This window comes from Vipera berus, assembly GCF_964194415.1.
Source record: "Vipera berus genome assembly, chromosome: 3".
NCBI lineage: Eukaryota > Metazoa > Chordata > Lepidosauria > Squamata > Viperidae > Vipera > Vipera berus.
The window spans coordinates 189,331,305-189,356,866 of NC_138204.1; the positions used below are offsets into that span (position 1 = coordinate 189,331,305).

The following is a 25,562-nucleotide window of genomic DNA, read 5'->3' on the forward strand; positions in this document are numbered from 1 at the left end:
CACCCCTGGCCTTAAGCAACTAAGGCAGGGGTAGGCAACCTCGGCTCTTTTAGGACTCATGGACTTCAACTCCCAGAATTCCTGAGTCAGCTATGCTGACTCAGGAATTCTGGGAGTTGAAGTCCATGAGTCCTAAAAGAGCCGAGGTTGCCTACCCCTGAACTAAGGGGAGGAGAACCGCCAATCCGCAGCGACAAGTGAGCCAGTGGGGAGGGGCGGGCGCTAGCCAGACTTTCCAGTGCGTGCGCCTCTGCTCTTCCGGAATACCGTAGGGAGTCGGAGGTTTTGGGAAGGCAGCCCAGGCAACGCCTTCCTGCCTGTTTTGTCTACGCACAGCTGACTAACTCTCCGAGGCGGGAGGAGTATCTAGGTCCCCGCGAGAAGAGGGGCCTTGAAGATTTTAGGGCGCCACTGACTTGGGCATCGCCGGTCGCAGCGAGCTGGCTTACTTCAGCGTCCCTCGCCCTCCGTGTTTTCTCCTTCCATCCGAAGCCCAGCGGTCTCAGCGGGCGTGGTTCGACTTTCGAACCTTGGAAATCTTGCATCGCTACCGAGGCCTGCGGTGCCTCGAGGTTCTTCCCCGCCCCTCAAGAGGCGAAGGGTGCGTCGGCTCGGTCGTCCTGCGAATCGCAAGCTCGAAAGCCCGACGCTCGCTGTGGCGCGAGGTTCTGTCACCTGTTCCGGGCCAGGGAGTGGGAGAAGAGGCGTCAAGAGGTGGGAGGAAAGTTTTGGAAAAGGGGAAGCCGGAGCGGCTTCTGAAAAGTTCGCCTAGAGTAGGCCAGCCGGATTCGGAGCGGAAGAGATGGCGGCCGAGAAAGGACGTATGATGAGGACTTGGTAAAAAAAAAAAAAAGGAGGTCGATGTTCGGGACGATTCGGATGAGCCGCCGGTGAAGAGCCAGTTAGAGAGAGCAGGATACGATGCAAAGAAAAGTTAGAAGCGAGTCGCGGAAGAACCGGCGCCTCTTGGCTGAGATTGTTGAGGGTCGCTGAAAAAGGCTGAGATCCCGTCAGTTCGCCGGGCCGGGCCCCGTTTGCGGATCCCTTGCCTGAATTCCCTCGCGAGGGGGCGCGTTTCGGAAGACTGCCCTAGTTTGATGGCCGCTGACGGCAGCATGAGGACGAACGGCGGAGGCCCCGATTGCGGGATCAGCGCCAGTTGCGCGCCTTGCAACATCAGCTACACACTCCCCATCATCTCTTCCAACAAGCTCCCGGACCAGCGCTTCGTTAGCCGCGGGGCCTACGGGACGGTGTCCTCCGCGCGTCACGCAGACTGGCGAATCCCGGTAGCTGTCAAGTCCTTGCAAGGCAACCTGTTAGAAAGGTAACCTTTAGGGCTAAAAGCGAATGCCTGATAGCTAGACGTTGCTAAAAGCCCCTGTGTTGGGGGGAGAGAGCACAGGGGGAGGCTCAGCTAATCTCAATGTACACATGTTGTACTTTGACAATAAAGGTTTATTATTTATTATTATTATTATAACCCCGGGGTCCCCAAGTTGTTTGCAACCGGGCTGCGGAAACGGGCTGCGAGCGCGCGCGCGCACATCCGAACTTGGGCGAGCGAGCGCGTGCACGTGCGCTCCAATTGCGTGAGTGGCGGGCGTGGATGCACCCCATTCGTGCAAAAGAAGCGGCGCGCACAGGTGCGCTTGCCAGCCACTCGTGCGGAACCATCCCCTCTCCTCCTCCACCCCCCCCCTTCCCCAGGCGCCCGTCCGCAAAGTCAGAAAGTTTGGGAAACTTTGCTCTAACCCAGCCTCTTCCCGCTAGACGAGCCGTTTCTCTCCATTGCTTTTTTTTCCGAAAAGCTTTTTAAAAAGTTGTCGTTCTCCTTTTCAAAAAATAAAAAAACCCAAGCCTGAACGAAGTCTCGTAATTGTTCGATCTATGCTTTCTCTTTGGAAGGTTTGGGCGTTTGTTTGTTTTTTTTATCTGTGGTTCATACGGGATTGTACACTTAGCCACGATAAGGCCTGCTCTTCTCCCACCAGTTCTTGCTTCTGGCCGCGTGAGCTAATGAGCGTTTAAGGGCGAAGCAGTCGGATCAACATTACAAGAAATTTAATTTGCACGTTAAGCAAACGTTTATTAGAACTCTGATGGTGAATGCTATTGTATAGGTTGGTAAAGTAACTCGTAGGGGATCAGACTGGTAAATAAAGGAGAATATTTGTAGCTCAGGGTTGACATGAGGGCTCCTTGGTGCTCTCTGAGCTTGCTTGTTTTCTTTTAGACGTTTCATTATCCAAACTAGGTAACATCATCAATGCTCACGATGTTACCCAGTTTCAGTAACAGACTGATAAATTCTGGAAGTTTCTTTCGCTTTCTGTTTAGGGAAAAAAATGAAATACTGCAATGTTTTGGGAGGATATTAGTATGCTCGTGGAGGAAAGCAATATGGTTCTGTAATATAGTTTTGGGTGGGATTCCTAGAATACTTTTTGTCCCATAATTGCTATTCTGGACTTTTTTATTTGTTTTGTTTTGCAAGAGGGAGGAAGGGCTATATTTGTGAATATGCGTATATTTCTGGAGGATAGTGCATGCAGAGAGATAATAGCCTTGTAAATGGGGTACATTACATTACAGGCAAATAAGTTTTAATTCATATTTTTAAGTGAGTTAATATATATTTGCACTCCAACATTATCTTGGTTTGGTTTACCGCTTCTGCCAGGTAAATAATACCTGCATACATCTAGGAAGACTGGTGAGTCATAGGCACCCATTTTGTGTGGGAAGGAATTTCCTAAATTTCAGTAGGCAGTTGGCAAGTCTAGGTGAACAACCTGCAGCAAGTGTGCATTATTTTGGGGTGGTAAGGGGAGGATATCAAGTTCAGTTTATCCTTTCAATGAATCTAATATTAGCTGGTCCTTTGAGAGTACAAGTAGTATAGGAACTATTAGAAAATCCTGCCATATTTTAAAGAGATAGAATGTAAGTGTTGTATAAGAATTCAACCCTAGATATTTGAAATAACTCATTGTTTCAATGTTGACCATCAATAATTTGAAGCACTTAGGCCGTTTTGGGACACCACTGTTTTCAGTTTGCAGCTATCCACTCTGGAATGATAAGGGTCCCTTCTACTTGTCTTCATAGTATTTCGTTTTTAATCTCCAGATCATCCTTGTTGCTTTTCTCCAAACCAGATTGCTCGAATTCTTTATGCAATGCAATACCAGGACACACCAATTCCTCCTGGCATATGACCAAACAGAACAAAATGAAACAATTGCAGCTCATTATTTGAAACACTGTTTCTGGTTTTGCACTCCAATATTAGCTTTGGCATTTTTGCAGTCCTATCATATCTGATAAGTTCAGTTTGTAATGCTTGTTCCAGGTTTGTTTGTTTGTTTTTTAAAGAATTACTGTTGCCATGCTAGGTAGCCTTCATCCCATTTACATTCAGTTTTGATTGCCTAGGTCAGGGGTGTCAAACTCAATTTCATTGAGGGCCGCATCAGCATTGCGGTTGCCCTCAGGGGGCTGGTTGGTTATGGCCAGGGTGGGCGTGGCCTACTGGGTGGGCGTGGCTAGAGTGCATATGGCCTACTGGGTGGGCGTGGCCAGCTCTACATCGTTTGCATCAAGGGTGCCTATGGGGGCCTCGGCAGGAGTGGGACAGATCTGGGGGTCTCTGGCAGAAGGATGGTCTCGGCCAGGGCCAAGGCAGTGGGGGCCGTTCCCTCACTGTTTCCAGGATGGCTTTGCGGGCCGCATGAAACCACTTTGCAGGCTGCATCTGGCCCCCGGGCCTTGTGTTTGACATGTCTGGCCTAGGTGAAGAAAATTGCATTTGTCTCTTTGAATTTCATTCTTTTCTTAGCCATTTATTTACTCTATCAACATCTTTTGAATTTTCTCTCTGTATTTTTAGTTATCTTAACCCAGACATGTCAAACACAAGGCCCGGGGGCCAGATCCGGCCCGCGAAGTGGTTTCATGCGGCCCGCAAAGCCATCCTGGAAACAGTGAGGGAGCGGCCCCCACTGCCTTGGCCCTGGCCCAGAGACCCTCCTCCTGCCAGAGACCCTCAGATCTGTCCCACTCCTGCCCAGGCCCCCAGAGGCACCCTTGATGCGAACAATGTAGAGCTGGCCATGCCCACCCAGTAGGCCATATGCATTCTAGCCACGCCCACCCAGTATAGGCCATGCCCACCCTGGCTATACCCACCCGGCCCCCTGAGGGCAACCGCAATGCTGATGCGGCCCTCAATGAAATTGAGTTTGACACCCCTGTCTTAACCAGTTTTGTTTTGTTGTCAATATTGATCAGCTTGTTTTTAGTTGAGTAAGACTGAACTTTGTGGCATTCAAGTCAGTGATCATTTATGAGAAATCTCTATTGAGATGTGGTGGAATCTGGCATTGAGCTGTGAGATGGGGACATAAAAATAAACATCAGCAGCCTGCAATTGTTGCTATTCAGGAAGTGGCCCAGGAGGGAACTTCCCTAATTTCCAATTTTCTTTTTAGTATTAGGCAGGAAGAATGTCTCCAGTAATATGTACATGTACCATTTCCTGATTTTACATCTAAAGGTTCAGCAAGATGTGTTCAATTGTACTAAACTAGCTTGTGAGGTGTCCATTTTGAATATTTTGCATAGTCTTATTTTATTTCTCACCTATTGAGGGCAACTTTTCCTATTTGTCACGGAATTCTACACATCATTGCTCTCAAAATCTCTGCTTTTGAAGTCAGACATGTTGGTTCCATTTTATTCAGGTTTAATTTTCATTAAAATCAAGAATGCCAACATTTCTTCCACATGTTTTTGCTACTTCTACTTTCTCAATTACAATTTCCTTCTTGGTTAATATAAAGTCAGGCACTCCTAATGTTTTTGGTTTTGCTAAATGGTAGGACCTATCCAAATTATAGGATACCTGATCAAATCTCTAGCCAGAACACTTTCTAAAATACTAATACACAAAGGCATACTAACTAGGAATTATCCCCTTTCAAGACATCTGGTAAAAATGCTAATATGTTAAGACACTGTCTACCTTTGGAAATTGAGATGTGGACTACTTCTACAAATATTGTCTGATTAGAACTACAGTTTTGAGAAATAATCTTAACGTCCCTGTATTTGTAAAACTACTTCTCATTAGTACAAGGAAATACAAAAAGTCAAAATCGGTATTGCTCCCAATTATATTGTTCAATTACTACATAGACTTGGAGGAATATAACGTTATATGCATATGTAAAAATTGTAAGCCAAAAAAGAGAGAGGAGCTTAAACAATCCAAGGCAGAGTCATCAGTGCACTGATTGTCATCAGCAGAAAAGTGGAATAAAGCATGATGTAAATCAACACATGTTAAGGGCTGAAATCTTGATAAGCTTCATTTGATATATGTTGAAATCTCATCGTATTCCATATTTATTCACGTTGAATCAGTGTAATCAAGGATGTTTCCTGTTCATCTATGGAACATAAACTTTTATTTGACTTCTTTGTACTATATATAATTTCCTTAACAAAAATTTTGAGATTCCTTGGCTTGTTTCTAAGCTGGCAAAGAGATAAATTCCAAGGCTAAAGGTAAAGGTAAAGGTTCCCCCGCACATGTGTGCTAGTCATTTCCAACTCTAGGGGCTCATCTCCGTTTCAAAGCCAAAGAGCCAGCGCTTGTCTGAGGACGTCTCCGTGGTCATGTGGCTGGCATGACTAGACGCCAAAGGCGCACAGAACGCTGTTACCTTCCCACCGTAGGGGTCCCTATTTTTCTACTTGCATTTTTACGTGCTTTCGAACTGCTAGGTTGGCAGAAGCTGGGACGAGTAACAGGCGCTCACTCTGTTACACGGCACTCGGGATTCGACCCCGCCAAACTGCCGACCTTCTGATCGACAAGCTCAGCGTCCTAACCCACTGAGCCACCGCGTCCCTTATTCCAAGGCTAGTGGACTACAATAACCAAAAGTTCTCTATAGTTAACTAGCTGATGCATCTGGATCAAGAAGAAATGAGGCGAGGCTGGACAGTTATGCAGTGTAAAATAAAAAAGCAATCCTATAAATTGAATACACAATCCTGTTCAGTACAAATGCTTTGCTTAGTAATGAACGAGGTAGAATAATAATAAAATTGGAAGGGATCATTCTTGCTCAACGTAAAACGATAGATAATAATGTACAATTCACCTGCAAGTTCAGTACCACTTTCCGAAACTCAGATCAACTTGGTCTGTGTGTGTGTGTGTGTGTGTGTGTGTGTGTGTGTGTGTGTGTGTTAACTGCACTACAAGTGTTAATTTTTATTTCTATTATCAGCTGGTCTTTATTTTTTTTAATAGAAGTATCACCACTTTTATTTTCTATATTTCCTCTTAATTCAGTTAATAAACTGGAGAGCCAATTTGGTGTAGTGGTTAAGGTATCAGTCTTGAAAGTAAGAGTCCGTAAGTCCCATCTTAGCTATGAAATCATCTGGGCAGCCTTGGGCCTGTCACTCTCTCTCAGCCCTAGAAAGAGGGCACTAGCAAACCACTTCTGAAATCCTGCCAAGAAAACTGCAGGGAATTGTCCTGGTAGTGAGCAGGAGTGAGAAACTGACTTGAAGACACAGACACATTAATTTCACTCTTAGTCCCTTATGCTTCTATTTATAGTTTATTTATTTATTTGTTATTTATTTATTTTATTAGACTTATATAGTTCATGAATATATTAAAGACAGTTTGCTTCCTCTTGGGAGGGTTCCTCTTGAGATTGCTGTTCTGTTTTCCAGAGGAGTAGCCATGTTCTGCATTATCATTTAAGACAGAGCCATGTTTCTGTTAATAAGAAACATGAACTCAATTCTGCCTCCCCAAGGTGAATCAAAGCGCTTGTGATGGCCTGGTGTTTGCTCATGCTAACAGCAAAATATTTTGATTTAAAGATAAGGGAACAGAGCCAAGATACAATGTGTACCTGGTTGCTGAGCACCCTAAGGAAATAAAAGTCAGGCTGACAGGTTTTGGGGGCAAGACAGAAGCTTCATGTGTTATGAAAGAATCTGGTAACAAAAGAAAATCAGCAATGCACAGAGTTTGTGCTTTTTTATTTTAGTAGGTGTCCCATCTCTTTACTTTAAACTTAATTGAAGGTAGAGAGTAACATAATGATATTTTTCCCCAATAAAAACAAAAATGATAGAATAAGTATTGAATAAGAATTGAGTAATAAGAAAACAATAAGTTGAGTAAGAAAAAAATAAGAATTGAAAAAGAATCAATTCGTTTAAAATTAATCAAGCACAATTTGTGCTTTGAGAAGGTAATTATTTTCTTGGCTCTAACTCTCTTGGCCATCAGAAGGCTGCTACGATCTGGCTTTTTCCTTAGGTTTTAGAGTTGGGATGTTATGCTTTCCCATTTGCAAGTTACTTGGGACCCTGTAGGTTTTTTTTTAATATATTTGGATTATTTTAATTTTATCTAGTTTTGGATTTCTTTTATGTGGATTTCTTTTATTTATTTTTTTGCAAATGTACTTAAAACAGGCAGCCGATATACATTTTCTAAATAAATACAGTAAATGAAGCAGGAAAGATCACATGAGCTGGTACTAGGCCAATTTAAACAGACTTTAATACAATATTGCAGATCCCTAAAATTAAGCATTCCCTGGAGTAATCATGAAGGTATGCAATTTTTTCTTAATGCAGCATGTGGTGAAAAAATGGGCAGAGGCAGGACTTCTTTTATTGCAAAGTGAAAATATTTAAGTATTAAAGCAAGCACCTTAAACCCATTTTGCTAAAGCACCCATTTTGTTCTTTTGCTTTCCCAATCCTATACCCTTCCCAAAATGAAGCCTGCTGGAATAAGCTTTGGGGGAGGGGTGGATTCTGAAGGCTGAAAACAGGCATGCTTTTGTTTTTGGAGGGAAAGTGCAGATAGCAGCATCTTGCTGCTCTTCAAATTGCTATATGGAATAACTGTCAAGACATTCAGTATTGAAAACTGAACTAGAAAGGTTTTTGTTTTTATCATTCTGAGAAAGGGCAGTGGCAACTCACGTTTGTCTTACTGTTAAGAAAATCACCTGGATGAGCTCATGTAGTCATCAGATTCAAGAGAATTCATCTTTCTGAAAATTTAAACACTCCTTAGAATAAGCGCTAGGTCACTCTGGCTTTCAAATTCCCACCCAGTTATGAAAGGATGATAGCCTTATCTAAAAGGCACATGTGACATTTAAGTGGGGGAATTTTGTAAGTAACAACCAGCAGACTAGAACCAACAATAAATAAACTAGATTTAATCAGAATACAATATGTATGATTATTCCCATTAACTTTTTTTGGTTTTCAAAATTGCACTTTGTGATGGCCTTCAGAGATAGTTTAGGTGGCTGCATCTAAGAGTTGGGTCTATTTGTTTTGAAGTCTTAGGAAGATTATTTGCCTTCTGATAAATTATTAACAACAAAGCTGTATTCTGAGAATAGTCCCAGACTTTGTGAAGAAATGACAGGACAACCATGTGTGTGACTCATGCATGCTTTTCTAGTAAGACTTTTGTAAAATTTACAAAAGGGGAACTCTTAAGACATTTTCCAGACAGTGAGATGTGACTTTTTGGGAGGACCAGATAATGTATCTCTTCCTAAAGGAGAAATATTCCCTCCCTCTTGAAATGTAATTAGAAACTTAGAAACATAGAAAACCAACAGCAGATTTCTATATGGATTGGTGTGTCAGCTTCCCATGCTTTTTTGTAATATTCTAATGAATAATATTTTACAGTTCCCAGGATTATGGCCTTTGCATTAAACAAAGCCCACTTCAAATCCAACTCATTGGCTTGATTGTTTCTTAGTCTTCGCCTGTAAATGGTTACATTCAATAGCCTCTTCACTAGCAACTTTCAAATTTGTTAAACTTCAAATTTTCCAATTTTGTTTACCTAATTTGTTTGCTTGCCAGAAGAATACATTTAGGAATATATTTATCTCACTCATGGTTTCTCTCTCTAGATAAATGTATAAAAATTCCATTCTCATCCTCAATCGTGGGCACTCTACCAACAGCCTGGGAGTTTGAAGGTTCTGCTCAGGATCTTATCTGTCCTTTGCACTCTTTTGGACAGAAGTCATAGTATCAAGTGCTTCTTGAGTGCACCATTGGCCTTTATTACTTTGGCCTTTATTATCCAAATGCGCTCTCGTTTCTTCTTCAAATCCTGGTATTTCTGCAGCTTCTCATACTTCTTTCTGTTGATGTTGCTGTTACTTGGCACTGCTCTATCATCAATGCTGTCTTCTGGTGAGTGGATGGATTGTAGAACATATGTTAGAGTGCCACCTTTGATGCGGAATACCTGGGTTCAACTCCTGGCTGCTACCTGTCTTACCAATGAGGATCCTTGGGCAAAGGCTCACCTGCCTACCTCAAAAAAGTATGACATGAAAAAGAAGTGTCATTCCAGTTCAAACATTGACTGGATAAGAAGGTCATCAATAAAAGTTGGGGAATTAAGACAATCTCATGATAAAATCTGGGACATTGCCCAGATTTTGTTTACACACACACAAACACACAGACAGGGGAGGGAAAATAAGTGTAGTGTCAAGAATGAAACTTGTTTCAACTTGCCATTAGAGTAAGAAGGGGGGTATTGCTTTAGAATGGATTATTAGATGAAGAAACAAAACCTCTATGATTCCACTGAAGACTGTGAGAGCTTGAAACCTTTCCAAGGACACCGCAGCAGTTGTGGAGAGAAAGCAGACAGTTCACATAACAAAGTGAAATTGTTAACATGGTCTACATGAGAGGTTGGGGGTTTGGTTGGAGAAATTATTGTTTAATTCTATGAACTGGTGTCTGGGAATCTCAGAGTTAGTTTTGCTTTGACATTATCACGCAGTATATTCAATAAACAGTAAGAGTTTTGGAAATGGAATGAACCTGGAGTTTTATTTAGATTCTCAAACTGGATATTGACATGTAGTTTATTTGAATTTAATCAAAACATCTCATAGCTGGAGTTTCTCCCCAAAAAATTCTCCAAACAGACATAGGGAATATAAAGCAGCTGTGGGAGATGGCCAGGCTGAGCCTGAGGGAGAGGTCAAACATGTCATCAGTTTTAAGTCCCTTTGTGCCCACAAGAGGTCTAAGTCCAGCCCACCTTGAATTCCATTGACTTTTATCTATGCCAATTTGCTTTGACAATTAGTAATTCAGATTCTTATAGAGACCTTAAGCTTTCAAGAAACCTTTACATTCATTTGAACTGCCTGGATTTCCTGATTTCTCATGCTTGACACAGGCTATATTTCGGCCTTCAGTTGAAAAGAATCAAAACTTCAATCAAACAACTTAATTACTGGCTTGCAACATTTTGAAAATTAAAATAGTGGTAACATTAATTCAGATAAGGAAGACTTTACTTTTACTTTTTACTTTACTTTCACAATTTGGTTTGGTTAATGAAAGGCTTACTTCCCCTGCCAGTAATGCTGAATATTATAGTTTGGAATTATTCACTTCTGTGATTCTTTCTTTTTTCTTCAACTTTACCTTAAAGCCTTCATAAAATTTGTAGATTCCATCTATGGAAATGAGGTGGGTGTGCAAAATTAAAAGGTGTGTCTCATATACTGGGTTCTTAAGGCAGTTCTGAAGCATCTTCAGTCTAGTCTCTACTTACGAATTTCCCTTTGGGGAAAATATTTTTGTAAATGATATACAGTACCTTTACAATTCTTAAAAGACACTGTTATGTCTAGACCACAGGTCTGCAACCTGCGGCTCCAGAGCCGCATGCGGCTCTTTCAGCCGTCTCCTGCGGCTCCCAGTCCTCTGCCATGTGCAGTCCAAAAAAAAAAGTGGGACTAAAAAAGTTCAACCAATCAATTCAAATATGCAGGGTAGGTGCATATCTCACCTTGGCTCCACTCTTCAGTCAAACCCTGTTCTGCGCATGCGCGCATGTATGCGCATGTGCACACATTTTTTGTGGCTCCCAGTTTTTCCTTTTGTGAGGGAACCGGTTCCGAGTGGCTCTTTCACTGTTTCAGGTTGCTGACCCCTGGTCTAGACTAAGAAATGCCATTTTAATACTTTCTTAATTTGAGTGTAAGATTCCTTATTTGTTTACCAGAACACTTATCATAGTAACTATTTCCTAGGCTAGCATTCTTGGCACAGTTCCAGCACAGCCTTAACATTTGTAATCCTTCAACCTAATGCATATGGTTCTAAAGGCACTAATGCTTTGTCTTGAGTCTTAAGAGTATATATTTTTGTTTTCTGAATTACAAAGGTCTAGTTATGAGGATTGTACTCAGCTGCCCTACTATGTAATGGCACAACCTCACCTATACACTGCCTTGTAGTATGATTGATACTATTATGTCTAGACTGGAAAAAAATCCAAACAACCAGTAGAAGGCAGCAAAGATGATTCTCTTTGCTGTATTTATTAATCACCTAGATTTTGCAGCCCAGATATGGTCACCATATCAGATGAATTGGAGATGTGAAACGACTATCAGAAGATAATTAGAATTTGGATGCCTTTATTAGAGACAAGATGCTAGTTCCTGCAAAGAAGAGAAACTTAGTTTTCATCACAGAAACAAGATGCAGCTATCTTGTATGTACTGTTCGGTATTATGCAAATAAAACTAGTTATCTCTAACTGGTTTTATGAGCATTCATATTTAGTTTGCAACCAGCTTGTTTTAATAAAACATACAGTAGTTGAATAATTATGGAAATACAAATAAGAAGCTAACATTTTCAAACTGCACCCTTTATTCACACCTAAAGTGGAAGCAGAAATCCATGCTGTGATTTGGTCCCTTTTTAAAATTCTAAATTATCTTATCTGAAGGAACTTGCTAGGATTGATTTTAAGGTAAAAATCCATGAAGCTATAGAAAATATAATTTGCTATATTACATAAAATGACTAGCAAAAGTAAATCTGGCTTCAAAATAGAAATTCTGGGAATAGAATTGAAAACAGCTGTATATTTTGACTTCAGCAGCTGGTGAAAGATGCAAAAAGAATGGGCACATTTAAATAAATATGTAAACAAGCCTTTTTTTCTTTTTCTTTAACCATGTCTTTCCACAGTGTATATTTTAAGTCTATTATCTGGAAGAAAAATAAATTTGACTATTGTTTTTTCCATTTATTCTTGTAGTGAGAGAGACAGTCTCTTAAAAGAAGCTGAAATTTTACATCAGGCAAGATTCAGTTACATTCTACCAATTTTGGGAATTTGCAATGAACCTCAGTTTCTGGGTATTGTGACAGAATATATGCCTAATGGTTCACTGAACCAACTTTTATATGAGGTGAGTGTGAACAACAGTAATAAGTGTTTAGAGCTACTTTATTAATTTTAAAATAAGGAAACCTTTGGGAACCAGTCTCAGGAACTCATACATGCTGGGGAATTCTGGGAATTGAAGTGCACATTTTTTTTAATTGCTGAAGTTGAGAAATACTGAGTTAATGCTTCAGGAAGAAGAGAAGCGTATGTTCTGACCAGTGTTGTGTCTTAATCCAGAAAGGGGCAATTTGAGAACAAGTTCCCCATCTTCATGCATTGATATGGATTGGTAAGTGCTTTTAGAGAGCCTCTAAAAAGCTGCTGAATATAGCCATTCTCCAGAGCTTATACATGTTTTCTTTATTAGATTCAAAATATTGTTATAGATTGAGAATGAATATGAAATAGTTTTAGTTGTGTAATTAATTTTATTAATTTTTAATTGTGTAGTTTTAATTATTGTGCACATAAACTGTGGGCAATTGGTAAAAGATGAAGGTGCTATCTAGTTGAGGTCAATTCTTCACCAAGTGTTAAGGAACCACTTCTTCAGGTTATCTCGACAATAGCAATAGTAATAGCACAGATCCGGCCCGCGAAGTGGTTTCATGTGGCCCGCAAAGCCATCCTGGAAACAGTGAGGGAATGGCCCCCACTGCCTTGGCCCTGGCCCAGAGACCCTCCTTCTGCCAGAGACCCTCAGATCTGTCCCACTCCTGCCCAGGCCCCCATAGGTATCCTTGATGCGAATGATGTAGAGCTGGCCATGCCCACCCAGTAGGCCATACACACTCTAGCCACGCCCACACAGTAGGCCACGCCCACTCTAGCCACGCCCACCCGGCCCCTTGAGGGCAACCGCAATGCTGATGCGGCCCTCAATGAAATTGAGTTTGACACCCCTGCTCTAGAGTCATTTACAGCACTGTCTAAGCAGGGCCGTATCAATCTCAGGGAAGGCCTCTCCGCTGCTTACAAGCGGTGAGGCACTCCGACCCTCTGCCTCTACCCCAAGGTCCCGGGAGTGAGGGTGTGCAGCCCCCTGAGCTCCGGCTGGTGTACTTGAATGCCAGGTCTGTCTCTAATAAGGCTCCTCTCGTTCGTGACCTGGTCGAGGGTGAGCAGGCGGACCTGGCTTGCATCACGGAGACTTGGTTGGGCCCAGAGGGCGGGATTCCTCTGGTCGACCTTTGCCCACCAGGTTTTCGGGTGCTGCACCGGCCTCGGGCTCAGGGTAGGGGTGGGGGTGTGGCTGTTGTTATGAGGGAGACCTTGTGTCCGCGGGAGGCCACCGTTCCTCAGATAGTCGGGTGTGAGTCTCTCTTTTTGAGATGCGGCCCTGGTGCGCAGTTGGGCTTGCTGCTGGTGTACCTTTCGCCTAGTCACGCAGCAGCAGCCCTGCCTGAGCTGCTCGATGTCCTCTCTGGGCTGGTGGTTGAGTTCCCCAAACTTATAGTTTTGGGGGACTTCAATCTACCATCGCTGGGAGGATCATCTGAGTTGGCTCGGGAGTTCATGGCTTCCATGACGGCCATGGACCTGACGCAAGTAATTTCGGGACCGACTCATGAGGGAGGCCACACCCTTGACCTAGTTTTCTTATCTGGACGGTGGTTAGATGATCTTGGTGGGGGCTCTCCAATTATTATGCCCCTGTCATGGACCGATCATCATCTCCTGCGGCTGGTCTTCCGTTTTGCCACCCCCCGCCGTGGGTGTGTGGAACCAATTAAATGGTACCGCCCCAGACGCTTAATGGATCCCCAGAGGTTCCAGGCAGCGCTGGGGTCCCCACCTGCCTCCCTTGCTCACAGCTCGGCAGACGCTTTAGTGGAAGCCTGGGAAAGGATGGCCACTGAGGCTCTTGACCGAGTTGTACCCCTGCGGCCCCTGACCCGGTGCAGATCTCGTCGAGCTCCATGGTTCTCTGCGGAGCTCCGGGAGATGAAGCGTCGGAGACGGGGCCTAGAGAGCGGTTGGAGGTCCAGCCGATCCGAATCCGACCGATTGCGACTAAGAGCCCACATTAGGTCTTATCTCGCTGCGATAAGGGAGGCGAGGTCTAACCACTTCGCCACCCTTATCGCGTCCGCAGATAATCGCCCGGCCGCCCTGTTTAGGGTGACTCGCTCCCTCCTAAATCAGGAGGTGAGGGAGGATCCCTTGCAGGGTCGTGCCGAGGAGTTTAACCAACATCTGTCGGACAAAATCGCTCGGATTCGGACCGGTCTGGACTCTGACTGGGCAGAGTCTGACGATCAGGACACGGGCGGTCTTGTCGATATCACCTGGGAGGAGTTTGATTCTGTGACTCCGGAGGGAGTGGACAGGATCATGGGGAGGCTGAGCACCACCACATGTTTATTGGACCTGTGCCCTTCCTGGCTGGTCTATGCAGCCCGGGAGAGGACACGCAGCTGGTTCCAGGCAGTTATATCGGCTTCTCTGAGTGAGGGTAGCTTCCCCGCCGTCTTGAAAGAGGCGGTGGTGAGGCCTCTCCTCAAGAAGCCTGCCTTGGACCCAGCTGTATTAAACAACTTTCGTCCTGTCTCCAACCTTCGCTTTCTTGCGAAGGTTGTTGAGAGTGTGGTGGCGCATCAGCTCCCTCTGGTCCTGGATGAAGCGGATTATCTAGACCCATACCAATCGGGTTTCAGGCCCGGGCACAGCACGGAGACGGCATTGGTCGCGCTGGTGAATGATCTCTGGAGGGCTCGGGACAGGGGATATTCCTCTGTTCTAGTCCTATTAGACCTCTCGGCGGCTTTCGATACCATCGACCATGGTATCTTGCTGCGGCGTCTCAGGGGACTGGGAGTGGGAGGCACAGTTTTACAGTGGTTCTCCTCCTATCTCCAGGGACGTTCGCAGTCGGTGTTGGCAGGAGGGCAGAGGTCGACCGCGAGGTCTCTCATTTGTGGAGTTCCTCAGGGGTCGGTCCTCTCGCCTCTCCTGTTCAACATCTACATGAAGCCGCTGGGTGAGATCATTCGTGGCTTTGGAGTTGGGTATCATCAGTACGCTGATGATACCCAACTTTTCCTTTCGACCCCAAACCACCCCAGTGATGCCCTCAACGTGATGTCCCGGTGCCTGGAGGCGGTTCGGGTCTGGATGGGGAGGAACAGACTTCAACTCAACCCCGACAAGACTGAGTGGCTTTGCATACCTTCATCCCGGGTTTATTCGGATATTCCACCTCTGGCTATGGGGGGTGAACTATTACCCCCCGTAGATAGGGCTCGCAACTTGGGAGTCCTCCTAGATTCACGGCTCACCTTGGAAGACCATGTAGGAGCTGTGACTAGGGGGGCCTTCGCCCAGGTTCGCCTGGTGCGCCAGTTGCGGCCCTATCTTAGCCGGGATGATTTGTGCACGGTCACTCATGCGCTCGTGTCCTCTCGTCTGGACTACTGCAACGCTCTCTACATGGGGCTGCCCTTGAGGACCACCCGGAAGCTCCAACTGGTACAGAATGCAGCCGCGAGAGTTGTGTTGGGAGTCTCCCGATACTCCCACGTTACACCGCTGCTCCGTGAGCTGCATTGGTTGCCAGTTGTCTTCCGGGTGAGATTCAAGGTACTGGTAACGGTGTTCAAAGCACTCCATGGCATGGGGCCGGAGTACCTTAGGGAACATCTGCTGCTGGCATCAAGCTCCCTGCGCCCTGTGCGTTCCCACAGAGAGGGCCTCCTCAGGGTGCCACCGATCAGAGAATGTCGATTGGTGGCCCCCAGGGGGAGATCCTTCTCTGTGGGCGCTCCGGAGCTGTGGAACCAGCTACCGGTAGAGCTCCGGATGGCGCCCGATCTTCGCTCCTTTCGTCGCGATCTCAAGACCTTTCTGTTTGTACAAGCCGGCCTAGCCTGATGGGGATTGGTGGGGTTTTTTATTTTTGGTGGTTTAGTTTTTAACTTGGTGTTTTAGAATTCTATTTTAACTGTTTTAATATGGGCAACTATTTAATCTCTTTTTAACGTTTGTATTTAGTATTTTATTCTGCCCTGTGAACCGCCCTGAGTCCTCAGGGAGAAGGGCGGTATACAAATATTATTAAATTAAATTAAATTATTAAATTTTATTTTATTTTTTTGGTAAAAGTTTTATTAATTTTTTAAAATTACAGTCTTTAGTAAGCAACATGTTGTCTGGGTTCAAATATTTAACATTAACTTATTCAGTATAAATCTGTTCAATACTACACAATCCAGTATTTTTCCCTGATCCTCCTTTCTTCTCCATATTTTTTCCATTTTCCCTTCATTACAATTTTTAGTACTATTAATGTATAGTGTTAGATATAAGCATCTTCATCATATTTTACTAATAACATACAAATAACTAATATCAATTCATAAATCAATAATATCAATTCATTAATCAATATCCTGTTTTTTGTGCTCTTGTTAAAGTTTAATTTCCATCAGTATTTGAAATATCTTTATAAATTATGATTTTCTCAATATTAATTACATTTATATAACTGAAAGTTTTATTCAAATCAATCCTCTTATGTTCATATTTCCCATATCAGAAAAAGAGGGGGGAAATGTTATCTTAATTCTAAATCATATCTTTCATTATAACAGTGTAATTATATCTAAAAGTCTTCCGTTCTTTTAACCTTATTAAAAGACATATTTAAATATATAATGCCCCTTCTAAAAGGTCAAATTTCTGTTTTTTAAATCTCTCGGTTTCTTTTTTTGCCAAGTCGCATTCTTTCCCACTAGCTCTTGAAGTTAAAGTCCAAGCTCAGTAGGTATTTATAATCCAAGAAGGTCAGGATGATAAGTATGGCAAAATATTTTCTTTTATTACCAGCAACTCTTCTCCCAAGGTAGGAATCACCAAGCAAAGCAAAATATAGTGCTATACATAAATCCACCACTAGATGTCATTCAAAGTCCATTTTCCACTCTTAAAACAAAGGCTTGATTTCTTATATTTCGCCTCAATGTATTTCTTTTTCAAAAAGGAAATCTTAACAGTTATCTCAGTTCTCAAATTTGTTGAAACTGTAGCTTTATTTTTCTTCCACTTCAATATTGTATGTTTCTGTCCCCCATAAGATTAAAATGCCGCTTCTGTTTACATTCAGAGGTTTTTAGCTTCTTGGGAGCCTTTCCCAGGAAATTCCATTGCAAAATAGTAAAGAAGGATCAATATTCTTACCCAGTTCCAAAAATGCTGTTTATGATGTATTAAGTAGTGCTTTTTTCTTCATCGGTTGTCAGCAGCTAATGGCCGGCCACAGGAATGTAGCCAGTCTTTCCCCTGCCAGTTTGGAGGCCTTTCCTTCAATCAAACAGAAAGACCGTGATCAACAAGGCACCCCTCCTCTTCATCGCCTCTGTTCTGTACCAGCCTGCTACCGGCCTTGCAGAAAGGCAACCCCTGTACAAACGGCAGAGGCTGGAGAGCGTCTGAGGCTGGAAAACGTCTGCCAAGATTTATTATACAAACAAGCAACAAAACATGAAACAAGATACCGGAACTTTGATCCTCAAACGGAGCGGTTGCTTTCAGCAACCAGCCCTTCCCCAAACACTCCCTTTATTAGAGTTCAGGGCGTGGCCTCCCTGTGCCTCCTTCCGAGGAGTCCCACAGCCTTTCTCTGCTTGCTCCTGCTTGACTGCCTCCTGCGTCGGGCATCCTTGAACAGGGCCAGCTGTGGGTCATCATCATCCGCACTGTCGGGCTCGCGCAGCTGAGAAGAGGGGCCTGGCTGGGGGCTCTGCGAAGCCTCCAAGCCATCATCAGCAAGTTCGTCTTCAACACCCTCCTCCTCCCCCTCGTCTGAGTCATCCGAGTCATCCGACCCGGCTGCCGGACCCACAGGCTGACCCTGAATCACAACAGCCTCTTCGGGGTGATTTTAGGTCCTTTTTAGAGCCCCCAGCAGGGAGAAATTGGGCGTGGAAGGCAGAGTCCTGCTTTCCTGCATCCTGATCTGCCGCGACACAAACCAGAAGTCCCACACTGTCTAGGCATTTTACAATGTCAGCATATTGCCCAAACAATTTGTGTCCTCATTTTATTGACCTCAGAAGCAGGGAAGGCTGAGTCAACCTTGAGCCAGTCAGGATCAAACTCCTGATTGTGGGGAAAATTTACCTGCAATACTATGCTACCAAGTCTCCTAACAGTAGCCCATTACACAGCCCAGCCCATCCTGTCAATCAGGGATAAGTATATTGTAGACCTGTCAGCTAAAGAATTCTGACTTGTGGGGTCCATAAAAGAGCCTTCTCTGTGTTGCACCCCTCCGTCTTCCCGCCAGAGATGAGGTGGGCCTTTTGCAAAAGTTTGAAAACATGGCTCTGTTGTTTTGCTTGGAGCTCACAGAGGAGCAGTCAGCTGTGGGGCTGGTTAGTGCTCTGAAAAGGGTCCCCCCACCTTTTAAAATTAACTTTTAACATCTTAATCATCCTTGCCTATTTGAAATAGAAAAGATAGAAAAATGTGGGTTAGACAGCATCACCACCAGATGGATTCGTAGCTGGCTGACCGGCCATATTCAGCAATGGAACTGCATGTACATGGAGGGAAGTGTATAGTGTGGTGCCCCAGGGCTCTGTTCAGGGCCCAGTGCTCTTCAACATCTTCATCAACGATTTGGATGAGGGGATAGATGGGGAATGGTATAGGGCAGGGGTGTCAAACTGCCAGCCCGTGGGCTGGATTTGTCATGGCAAAACCATGGCCACCCCATTGCCGGTAATGGGAAAAAAAGTTGCGACAAATCACATGATGTTGCGACTTTGACACCCTTGGTATAGGATTTCCTGCTTGAGCAGGGGGTTGACTAGATGACCTCCAAGGTCCCTTCCAACATCATCATCATCATTATTAGTAGTAGTAGTACTAGTAGTATTGTTTTTGTTTTGTTGCTGCTGCTGCTTATTATTATTAAATTTTATATATTGTTTTTACATTTTAATATTTTATCTGTACTGTACCCAGATGGGAGATGAGTCGTTTTAGAATTCGATAAATAAATACGTAAGCTAGTAGATCAGCTAACTTCAAGATGCCCTTTCAAACATTCTAGTCTGTCTCTCTGTATCTCCATGTGTTATGTTCTTTCTCTTTTCTAAATAGAAAAACATCTATCCTGATATTGCTTGGTCACTCAGGTATCGCATTTTGTATGAAATCGCTTTAGGAGTAAATTATCTTCACAACCTGAGTCCTCCACTCATGCACCATGATTTGAAGACCCAGAATATTTTACTTGACAGTGAGTTCCATGTTAAGGTAAGGCTGGGCTCTTCTACAGAGAAGAAGTGGAAAAATCAGGGGTAGCAACTTTACAGTGCAGAGAAAAACTTTGCACATGGGAGGTAAGACAGATCAATGTTGAAAAGAGTCCCTTAGATGAGATGGGTGGTACAAAAAATCAGAGAGAGAGAGAGAAGGGCATGTTACAGAAGAGAAGGGCATTTTATATAAGAAAAGGGCATTTTACACTTGGAGTGTCCCAAGTTCTATTTTTAAAAGCTTCCTAAAATTATGCCAAGTGTTATCAAAATCTTTTGAAGCTGTTCCGCTGCTAAAGTTTTAAATCCTTTTAAACGAAAAAGGGAAGGCTATAATCACAACTTTATTTCAGTAAGATTTGTACCGAATGCTCCCAAATTCTTTATCAATTTAAAGAATTTACCAAAATCATCTTAGTTGGCTATATATTCAAGTAATTTATTTTTTAATGCAGTTGTCCCAGTTTTATTATTTGAGTGGATCCTTATAGTTATCTAGCCCAATTCCCCAGCTCAGTGAGGTACAGGGGCACCTGCAGCAGTTGGCAAGTACAACTTCTTAACTTGAACCCTTGTCCCTTTTTTACGTGCTCATTATGAATGAGTGGAATCTACTAAACTACCCTGACTGGCAGCTTGAACCACTGTTTGAAAACCTCCTGCAAGGAGAGTCCACCATTGTTCTGGCCTTTATTCCACGGCTTAACAGCTCTTAGCAGGAAATTCCTCCTAAATACTCATTATGAATCTCCTCTCTTTTAATTTAACCTATTTAACCCCAGTCCTCTCTTGAATTTCAACAGAGATCAGTTTCCATCATATTTCCACATACCATATTTTTAGAAGTTTGCAAATTATTAAATATTCTTTCAATTTTCTTATTCATTTATGTAATTGATATACAGAAAAGCAATATTGTGGCTTAGTAGATAATTGCATTGCTCATATTTATGTCTCAAAGGGGGAAGTAAAAATTGCCACTTACCGAGTAAGAACTTTTAGAAAGGTAGCGGTGACCATGATTCTAGTTTTATAACATAAAGCATGAAATTGTTTGTAAACAACTGGCGGCCCGAAAATTGGCCGCAGAATTCCAGGTACTTAGGATTAACTGGGTTAGTCTCTGGCAGCATGTTTGTATCATCTTATTTAATTGCTACTGCTGCTTATGGGGTTGGCAGCTTGAAGATCGGCCCTGATTGCGATTGCGATTGCATTTGCATTTGGATTACATCGGATGATGGCTGGAGATTGATGCAGGGTTTGGACGGACTGAGATTTCCCTGCTCTCGTGACTTCCCTTTGATGGTCCGGAACAAACCCAGGACTGGACCGTGGTGAGAGGGCGGCCCTGAACTGTTCATCAACCTCCCCGCTGGTGTGAGAGGCCAGTGGGGGAGGTTCTACCCGGCAATGACGCTTACCCACTCCAGACTGGATCTCACAGCTGTGGTGAGAGGTCAGCTGTGAGCTCATCGTCTGGGCCGGCTCAGGTGAGAGCAGAGCCAGATTAGTGGATGAAGACGTGTTCCGGTCTTAACATTTTATCATCTTAACAACTTTAACATCTTACAACATCTTATAACATCTGACTTTCCATTGTGAACAATGGCTCACATGGATATTTGCTCTATATGGGCCGATTACAATATTCTAGGTCGGACTTGTACGCCCTTAGGGGGGTTTCTCCCTCCTGGTCACAACCAGCCTTTCTGTTTACCATCTCCCTTGATGACAGGCCCAATTGTTGGGATCCTGAGAGGTGGTTGGGTTTACCTAGGGGCCTCTGGGGGAGACGCACTAAGAGGCCCCTGATATGTTTTAAGCCGGTTATTTTAAGGGGTTAGGGAGGGGGAGGAATAGTGGGGAGGGGAGGGAACTAATAACCGGCACTCGGTCTGGGTCCCTTATGGGCTCTGGGGGTTGGGGGTGGAGGCTGCTGGCTCTGCATGTGCTGGGGTGGGGTGTCAAATCCCCACGACGATAGGGAATGGCAGCAGGTAGTTGCACAGAGGGCCACATCAATATCTGGGATCGCGCCCTCGCTATCTTCGAGCGGTGGCGCACTCCGACCCTCCGGTTAGCACCCTTTTGCCTGGGGATGAGGGTGATCAGGCCCCTGAGCTTAGGCTGGTGTATTTTAATGCCAGATCCGTTGTTAATAAGGCTCCCCTCGTTCGTGATTTGATCGAGGAGGAATGCGCAAATCTGGCATGCATTACCAAAACCTGGTTGGGCTCGGAGGGAGGGGTCCCTCTGACTAAGCTATGCCCCCCAGGTTTCTGTGTGCTACACCAGCCACGGGCTCAGGGTAGGGGCGGTGGGGTGGCGGTGGTTATTCGGGAGACTTTATGTCCACGGGAGACCACCATTGTCCAGATAGGCGGGAGTGAGTCCCTCCTCCTGAGATTTGGCCCTCGGGACCAGATGGGCTTGTTGCTCACATACCTGGCACCCAGCTGTGTGGCAACAGCCCTGCCTGGGCTGCTCGACACCCTCTCAGGGTTGGCGGTGGAGTTCCCCAGGCTTATAGTGCTGGGTGACTTCAACCTGCCTTCCCTGGGAGGGTTGTCAGAGTTAGTTCGGGAGTTCATGGCTTCCATGATGGCCATGGACCTGACCCAGTAATTCAGGGCCCGACTCATGTGGGGGGTCACACTCTCGACCTAGTCTTTATCCGGGCAGTGGTTGGATGATCTGGGAGGGGGTTTGCCAGCCATTTTTCCCCTGTCATGGTCCGATCATTATCTCCTGCGGCTGGTCTTCCACTATGCCACCCCCCGTCGCTGGGCTGTGGAGCCGACCAGGTGGTTCCGCCCCAGGCACCTAATGGACCCAGAACAGTTCCAGATGGCGCTTGGGTCTATACCCATCGCCCTCATTCACAGCCCGGCTGATGCCTTGGTGGGTGCCTGGGAAAAGGCGGCCACCGAGGCACTCGACCGTGTTGTACCCTTGCGACCCCTGACCCGGCGCAGATCCCGTTGGGCTCCATGGTTTTCTGTGGAGCTCCAGGAGATGAAGCGTCGGAGACGGTGTCTGGAGAGCGGTTGGAAGTCCAGCCGATCCGAATCTGATGGATTGCAGTTAAGAACCTTCATAAGGTCTTATCTTGCGGTGATGAGGACAGCGAAGGCTAATTATTTCGCTGCCCTCATCGCGTCCGCAGATAATCGCCTGGCCGCCCTGTTTAGGGTGACTCGCTCCCTTCTTAACCAGGAGGTGAGGGAGGATCCCTTACAGGGTCAGGCCGAGGAGTTTAGTTATCATCTGACGGACAAAATCGCGCAGATACAGACCGGTTTGGACTCGGACTGGGCAGAGTCTGATATGGAGGAATCGGACGGTCTTGAGCATGTTATCTGGACTGAGTTCGATCCTGTTTCCCCTGATGATGTGGACAGGATTATGGGGTGGCTGAGCTCCACCACCTGTTTGTTGGACCCATGCCCCTCCTGGCTGGTTTTTGCGGCCCGGGAAGAGACATGAGGCTGGTTCCAGGCAGTAATAACTGCGTCCTTGAAGGAGGGTATCTTCCCCTCCGTCTTGAAGGAGGCGGTGGTGAGACCCCTCCTCAAGAAGCCTGCCCTGGACCCGGCTGTTTTAAACAACTATCGTCCGGTCTCCAACCTTCGTTTTCTGGCGAAGGTTGTTGAGAGTGTGGTGGTGCATCAGCTTCCCCTGTTCCTGGAGGAAACTGATTATCTGGACCCGTACCAATCGGGTTTCAGGCCCGGGCACAGCACGGAGACAGCATTGGTCGCACTGGTGAATGATCTCTGGCGGGCTCGGGACAGGGGTTGTTCCTCTGTCCTAGTCCTATTAGATCTCTCAGTGGCTTTTGATACCATCGACCATGGTATCCTACTGCGGCGTCTCGGGGTTGGGAGTGGGAGGCACCATTTTACGGTGGTTCGCCTATCTCCTGGGCCGCTCACAGTCAGTGTTGATGGGAGGGCAGAGATCCTCCCCAAGGCCTCTCGTTTGTGGAGTTCCTCAGGGGGTCGGTTCTCTCTCCCCTCCGGTTCAACATCTATATGAAGCCGAGATCATTCGTGGTTTTGGGGTGGGGTATCATCAGTACGCTGATGATACCCAACTTTTTTTCTCCACCCCGAACCAACCCAGTGATGCCCTCACCGTGATGTCCCGCTGCCTGGAGGCAGTCCGGGTTTGGATGGGGAGAAACAGGCTTCGTCTCAATCCTGCCAAGACTGAGTGGCTGTGCATACCGGCATCTCGGGTTAACCAGATTATTCCATCATTAACGATGGGGGGTGAGGTGTTACCCCCCGTTGATAGGGCTCGCAACTTGGGTGTCCTCCTGGATTCGCGGCTCAGTTTTGAAGACCATATAGGAGCCGTGACCAGGGGTGCTTTTGCCCAGGTTCGCCTGGTGCGCCAGTTGCGACCCTACCTGGACCGAGACGCCCTACGCACAGTCACTCATGTGCTCGTGACCTCCCGTTTAGACTACTGCAATGCTCTCTACATGGGGCTGCCCTTGAGGACCACTCGGAGGCTTCAGCTGGTGCAAAATGCAGCCGCACGAGTTGTGATGGGGGTTTCCCGTTACTCCCATGTAACACCTCTGCTCCGTGAGCTGCATTGGCTTCCGGTTGCCCTCCGGGTGAGATTCAAGGTGCTGGTGATGACCTATAAAGCCCTAAATGGCTTGGGTCCAGGATATCTGAGGGAACACCTGCTGCCGGCATCAAGTTCCCTTCGTCCTGTGCGCTCCCACAGGGAAGGCCTTCTCAGGGTGCGGCCAGTAAAAGAATGCCGTCGGATAACACCCAGGGGGAGGGCCTTCTCAGTGGGTGCGCCTGCCCTCTGGAACCAGCTGCCCGTGGAGCTTAGGACTGCCCCCGACCTTCGATCATTTCGCCGAGACCTGAAGACCTGGCTCTTCGAGCTTTCCGGCCCAGGCTGAATTTTAATTGGGATTTTAACTAGGGTTTTATATGTTTTATATTTTTCAGGGATTTAGTTTAATCTTTTTAATTGTTCTTAATTTTTGTACTGACGTTTTTTATGCCCTGTAAACCGCCCTGAGTCCTACGGAAAGGGCGGTATATAAATTTAATAAAATAAATAAATAAATTTGAACTCTGCTCTCCTGTGACCAAAGTATAAATTTTAATGGACCTAAACCAAGGGTAGGCAACTTTGGCTCTACTGGCTCAGGAATTCTGGGAGTTGAAGTCCATGAGTCATAAAAGAGCCAAGGTTGCCTACCCCTGATCTAAACCTTTTTCTCTGAGCTGCACACGGTGACCTAAGTTTCTTTTCCATCTTTCAGATTGCAGATTTTGGTTTATCAAAGTGGCGCATGGTGTCCATGTCACTTTCAAAAGGGGATAAATCGATATCTGAGGGAGGGACCATCATTTACATACCACCTGAATGTTATGATGGCAGCAAAATCCGCTCAAGTGTAAAGCATGATATATACAGGTATGTTATTCTGTTATGGAGTTTTGGAACAATGTGTGCTTATTTTTTAAAAATATAAAAAACAACCATATTGGGCATTATAGACAGTGTATATAAAATGCAGTGAGATTAAAGACCCAAAATGTTGCATACTTTGGTGTCTCACTCTCCACAGAATTACTTTACACTTTACACATCCAGCTATCACAATAAACACTGGTTTACTGACAGAACTTCTGCTTTGTGTTCTCTTTCAATACAGCTTCCTGCATATTTTCAAAAACATTGCTTCCATTTTAAATTTAAAAAAGCTTTAAAAAGGTTCATCTTAAACTTAAGCTCTTGAATGAAGTCAGCTTCTGACTTTAAGAAGGCATATCTTGTAGGGAAGGAGGTTTTGCTAAATTTATTTTAAAAGGGGGCTGTATTCAATAAAAAATAGGTGTAAAATCTTCCAAACTTTCCTTTGCTGCTATATACTGTAAGAGGAAAATTAGCATGGAAAACTAAAATTTACTCTACTTAATTTCTAGTAGGTCAGGATATATACTGATACA

At 44.9% G+C, this 25,562-nt stretch overlaps 1 protein-coding gene across 2 annotated transcripts in view; it reads left to right on the plus strand.

Moving 5' to 3' along the window:
• The first annotated feature begins 254 nt into the window (after nucleotides 1-254).
• RIPK2 (receptor interacting serine/threonine kinase 2) overlaps nucleotides 255-25,562 on the plus strand; it is a 35,784-nt gene continuing 10,476 nt past the window's right edge. Inside the window, exons 1-4 of one of the 2 annotated variants that reach the window (XM_081323513.1) lie at nucleotides 255-1,327; nucleotides 12,176-12,329; nucleotides 19,412-19,567; nucleotides 24,872-25,026. In XM_081323513.1, coding sequence (XP_081179639.1) covers nucleotides 1,098-1,327; nucleotides 12,176-12,329; nucleotides 19,412-19,567; nucleotides 24,872-25,026 — 695 coding nt within the window. In that variant the 5' untranslated portion in view covers nucleotides 255-1,097. The remainder of the gene's footprint in view (nucleotides 1,328-12,175; nucleotides 12,330-19,411; nucleotides 19,568-24,871; nucleotides 25,027-25,562) is intronic. The other variant, XM_081323512.1, reaches the window with a different exon arrangement.